Source organism: Rhagoletis zephyria, unplaced genomic scaffold (assembly GCF_001687245.7).
Source record: "Rhagoletis zephyria isolate East Lansing unplaced genomic scaffold, Rhagoletis_zephyria_1.1 Rzeph_scaffold_00284, whole genome shotgun sequence".
Lineage (NCBI taxonomy): Eukaryota > Metazoa > Arthropoda > Insecta > Diptera > Tephritidae > Rhagoletis > Rhagoletis zephyria.
Window position 1 is genome coordinate 100,349 of NW_016157368.1, and position 6,073 is coordinate 106,421.

Below are 6,073 nucleotides of genomic sequence, written 5' to 3' on the forward strand. Positions count from 1 at the left end.
TTATTGAATCATGTGTTCGTATTACACAAATGTATGCAAGCGGGATTAGCAATCCGGCTACGAAGGACCAGCTTGATGCGGCGGTTTACCTTCCAAATAAATGTCCAAATAAAACGCGGAGTATCTCGGAATTCAGTTCCTTTTATTTAGTTTACTCAAACTAATGAATCTAAATACTCAGGCGCGGGTTTTCACTAATATAAAAAATGCGGGTAAACCTAGCGAAAAGTTACTGAGCGGCGGCGAACGTGTAAGCGGGTCGAGTACAAAACGAATCCTCCACTAGACGAGAGTTTAATAAGCTCTTATAAAACTATTTATAGTTTAGTGTTACGAACAAAGAAAAAAGAGGAATGTCAAATTACAATCGCTACGCTTGTGTAGACTTGTGCATTAACCCTTATGTTGTAATGATCATACCAAAACCTTACAATTAGCGTAACTTAAACCAACAACTTTAATAACTAGGGCTNTAATAAGTTCTTATAAAACTAGTTATAGTTGAGTATTACGAACAAAGCAAAAGGAGGAATGTCGAATTACAATCGCTACGTTTGTGTAGACTTGTGCATTAACCCTTATGTTGTAATAATCATACCAAAACCTTACAATTAGCGTAACTGAACCCAACATGCATTTTTGCCCTGGTATTCAGTAAGCGGTCTTAAGTCACTAATACGGACTTTTGGTGGTGAATCATGGTGGAATAATAATAAGGTGTTGCCAGTAGCGACGTGTTTGTTGTAATTTTGACAAAATCGGTACGCTTATTTCCAATGATGCCTACTCACATATTTATACCAAAAAACTTAAGGAAAATACTACTAGCACTACTCCTATTGCCGCCGATAAGTAAAGCTGAGTAGTATAGTTCCTATGTTATTATGTGACTTATGTATGTTAAATTAGCATTTCTGCTGTGCTCAAAAATAATGACATCTCTTTTCTGTTTTATACTGTTAAGCATATGTATGTAAAAGATATTGTATAATGCATATATTTAAATACACACACACATCATGTACACTTTGATTTACATAGGAATACAGCTTAACGGTTCTCATCAAATTCTATATCACGTCATGTCGTAGAAAAAGTGAAAATATTTGNATACTGTTAAGCATATGTATGTAAAAGATATTGTATAATGCATATATTTAAATACACACACACATCATGTACACTTTGATTTACATAGGAATACAGCTTAACGGTTCTCATCAAATTCTATATCACGTCATGTCGTAGAAAAAGTGAAAATATTTGAAGTTGTACAGCACAGCAGAAAAGATGCAGAAATACACAAAAATTGTGTTTTATTAAAAACTGCTATCTTACGCAACAACTCCTTTTCATGATATCGCTCTAAAAGAAAGCGTTTGCATCACTGTTTTTTTACCTCTTCTTCATTATGCATTTTCGTGTTGCAAATCTGAAACTCTGAGTTATAAATTATAAAATTGCGGTGTTTTCAATGAAATAAATAGTTTTACGTTTAGTAAGCAGTTTAAAAAATTAGTTAAGTTTATGCTAATGCTAGCTGTTGTGCAAGTAAAGTTTACGCCTCGACTAAAGTTTGGTATACAGAATTGGCTAGTTGAAAATTTTCCAAATAAAAAAGCTTTCGACCACTGCATTTGATCCAGTGAAACGTATTTTTAAGTAATTGGATACAATGCCTTTTAGTGCCCAGTGCATTTGCATAACAACCCACCACATTTAACTTTGTTTTTGGTACTTTATCCAGCCAGGTATACATAACTTTTATTTGCAAGTAAGGAAAACCTAATGTTTTCTTTTTCAGTGTTTTTGTTGCACGGTCAACCGCTTTTCTACCTCCAAGTTTGACCCCGAGAGCCACAATGACCGGTGAAAATTTTATGGAGAAAATGTTGCGGTCATCGTCAACCTCGCAATTGCCGGAAAGAGTTAAACAACTTTTATTCAAATGCCGAATGCATTTCCGCATTAAGGATTTAAATAAATCCTCAAATAACTGAGATGTGGTAACCAACAACATTTAGAACCCTTAATTATAAAATATTATTTTTAATTAGATCTACTCAAAACGATGGAAAATCTTTATTTCGTTTAGCTGAATTCCTTTTTACAAGCTTTTATTTAACTTGCTCATCCCGCGGAAAAATCTAATCGATTTTATTTTTTCCTTGTAAGAAACAAGAATATCCAAAAAAGTCAGCATTGAGTTATGGTGCATTTACATGGTATGAAGCCATATGAACTGCTGATACGCTAAAATAGAGGGACTACATGTTCTAATGAGGAATTCAATGATATGGAGTGGGATGCATATAATACATTTTTTCATGTGAAAAATTATGGGGAGATACTGTAAACATACTGTTGAGATACTGTTAAGCATATGAAATTATAGCAAGTTGGATTTTCATACATCTTCTCATAGAAAGATAGAAGATACCAAGGAGCTTTTTTCCATTTTGATGCCTTTTTTAACATAAAACCCACCGAAGAGGAGGAAAGCGGCAACTCCGCCATTCACATACATGTCAAAAGTAGGAATTTTAAAAATTAAAAACAATAAACAAACAATTTCAAAACAAAAAAATTCTTTGTACTAGATCTTTTTCAATAGAAGCAACTCACGTATGGTGGACAATAAAAATATAAAGCACTATGATAACAAGACATTACAAAAATATTAATGAGCTTTATATCACATTTAAGTAAAAATAAGCCTATATTTGTCAAGCTGGCAAAGAAATGGAAATGTGTATTTTTTGTTGTTTACAAAAAGACTTGTCAAATATACATACGGTGACCATATTAACCAACGTGCAATAAAGGACTTTTTTTAAAATGATTTGGTATTACGTACATACAACTTGTATGATAAAAGTACCTTGCCCCTATCATAGTTTAAATCAAATATTTACCAGTTAATTTTATTATTTATTTGTATAAGTTCCCGTGCTGTAGCGAAAAAAGAAGCCAAATCCTTTTCAAGGACTTCACCAGGACACAGTGGTGCGAAATTGGAATTTAATGTTCATAATCCACCGGAGCCTACAATTTTCAACCAAGTTTTACTAAACACCAAAAAAAAAAATATTTACTTTTGGTGAACATTTTTTTATAATATTTCGGACTTATTTGTGTATTTTTTTGTTTTGGGAGAACCATACAATTGTTTTCAACTAGTTTTTGTTATGTAACATTTATTAACTGGAACAGGAGAACACATTTTCTTGAAAATTGCTACTTTTTCTGCATTTTGCACTACAAAATTTAATATAATAAAATAAAACTTCAGATATCAGGCTCAACTGGTCTCTTGCAAATATTGTAAGCTTTCATAAAAAAAAATTAATCAAATTAAGTGAAAAATTAAGGCTCCAGTAAATTTCGAACACTAAATGCCAGTTTTTAACCACTGTGCAGCAGCGGGTTTATTGTTCTTTTTCAGTAGAACTGAAAACTCGGCATGCAACACGATCCTGAGCACAGCTTTCCCTATGCTTTATAGATTGTAAATACAAAGATTAGCGTTTAAACAGAAAACCTTAATCATTATATTTTATATGGGTAATTTTTATTTTTGATATTCTGCATTTAAAAATTTACCTCTGAAAAGTGCAGAGCCGATTTAAAGGACAGTTTATGAAATAAAGGACAAAAGGCGTCCTTTATTTTGAAATAAATTATAAAGGAGAGCGGGTTAAAATAAAGGACTGTCCTTTAACATAACGGACGGATGGTCACCGTAAATATACATATAAGTCAAAATTATAGAAGGCATGTATACTTCTCCCTTTCATTTTTTCATACAGTTGATGCTTCTTTCTGGTATTTACAAAATGCACACTTATTTCGGTACAATATGATCGTAATGCATTTTCAATTCGAAATTGCCATTGTAGAACAATAAGTGCATATTTGCAAACTAATGCAAAGAATGGAGTGTCATATCTTAAATGGTTAGGAGAATGAACGAAACAAACAAATATTTTATGGTCTTATGTTTCCTTCAAACCCCATTGCTACTTTTTCCTACTCTTCCTTTTGTTTAGCGCTGTAACCGCTTAAGTTATATTTTTTATGATGTATTATGAAACGAATTTCCGTCATCCCTTGTCAAATTTGGTATAACCAAAAAGGTTATATTTTTAAATTTATATATGTGAGTTATTTTGAATGAGCATTTCTTCATTTGCTTCTGAATTTTGGGTACATTTTCTTATACTACCTCTCATTCTTTTTGATATTACATACATATATACACTCCGATGTTCGCGGTCGCACCTCTGTTGGTAATAGTAACCTCCGAGCGTATTTTGTCATGGAAACAGCTTCTCATAAAGATACAATTGGCGTTCGGAGTCGGCGTAAAACTGTCATTTACTTTGTGTGACAAAATCACGCACGCCACATATGGGAGGAGAAGCTAGGACAAACACTAACCTAACATATTGTGTAAGCGCCAATATGTATATCGTCGTTTAAAGTACAAAAGCGCGTATCGTGGTTCTGCAAAACCTCGAAACTGAAATTTGTGCCAAACAAGATATTTGGTCGCCGGAAGCTGCCGGCATCAAGCCCTTAGCCATTTATAATAAAATATCGATACTTAGACATAAGGAGAAGAGATAATTAAGTTTAAAAGAGAGAACCGTATTTAATTAGGACAAGTTTTACTCTCTACTATAAAATTTAGGCAACCTCACATACGAGGTTTTGCAATTTCTGGATGCGCGGTTTTGTACTTTAAACGACGATATGTAGAAGTATTGCATACATATTTTGGTGCCTTTTCAAGTATAAAATCCATTGAGAAACGGAAGAAAACGGCATCCCTATAATTTCAACTTATGCCAAACGTTTCGTAAACAAGCAATTCTGAATAAAAAATTGTTTTTCCACAAAGATGTTTAAATGGAAGCATTACAAATATGCAAAAATAGCAATCCACCAGGCTTTATTGGCAGTAGGTCCTTTTTAAAGCACATTTAACAAAAAAATAAGCTTCTAGTTTCGAAGCGAGCACAAAATACAATTTTTTTATTTGTTGTTTACAAAAAATACTTGCCAAGTATATAAGTCAAAATTGTTAAATATATATCGCTTTCATTAATTTTTTCATAGAGTTGGTGCTTCTTTTATAGGAAAATTCATACGGCTTATGAACAGATTCATACCATGTAAATGCACCATTAGTTTTCGAAATTAATAAAGGTACAAAAATACTTTAAACTTCCATATTATTGTAAAAATAGTACGAGAAACGGAGTAAAACGGGCCAAAATTTTTCCCCATTTTTTACTACCTTAAAATGCGTTGCCGGAATATGCGTACCGAAAAAGTGAGATTAATGGCTGTATTCGGTAACTCAGTCTCATCTCAAGTCACTAAATTTGAGACTATCAATTTGTGATTTTTTTTGCGACTTGAGACAATTTTGGTATTCAGTAAGAGAGAGTCACAAAAATTTCACCAAAAATGTGTGGTGAATACAAACAGAGACAATCAGCTGATAGCATGTTCCAATTGGGATGATAAAATAGTTCAACAAATATTCATTTATCGATTACATAAAAAAATAGGTTTTTAAACGCATTTTTAAAGCAAAATCGTACATTAGAAATATAAAGAATATGATAACTACAAAGAATTTATAAGAAAATGTTTAGACATTTGGTTTTATAGGCAATTTATCTGAATCGATTTTCTGGGAGAATATATAAAGGCCAGAAAAGTGAGCAATCGATTAATGCCGTATTCATCACTATGTGCATTCAACTAAAATGGCCGATGAAGGTAAGTAATTGTACATAAATTTAGTTTTTCTTATTTTGTTCAATTTCTTTGAAAATAAGGTATTTTTATTTTACAGATACAGAAAAGACAACGCGCACAAGCAAGGAGCAAATAGAGTGCTACCTGGCGTTTATGCGGAGCCACCCTGAGTTGCAGCTCAACAAAAATGACCCGACGCGGCCAAAAAGGATACAGGAGCTGTGGATAGAGCTAGCAGAGCAACTTAACGCTCTTAAAGGGCCGATACGCACTCCGAATAAATGGAAAGAGGTAAATCTTA

General features: G+C 32.9%; 1 protein-coding gene across 1 annotated transcript in view; it reads right to left on the reverse strand.

Annotated features, from left to right (window-relative positions):
* Positions 1–6,025: 6,025 nt before the first annotated feature.
* Positions 6,026–6,073, reverse strand: part of LOC108358681 (uncharacterized) — a 4,252-nt gene continuing 4,204 nt past the window's right edge. The window contains exon 4 of the mRNA XM_017610135.1: positions 6,026–6,043. Within this exon, the coding sequence (XP_017465624.1) occupies positions 6,026–6,043 (18 nt within the window). The remainder of the gene's footprint in view (positions 6,044–6,073) is intronic.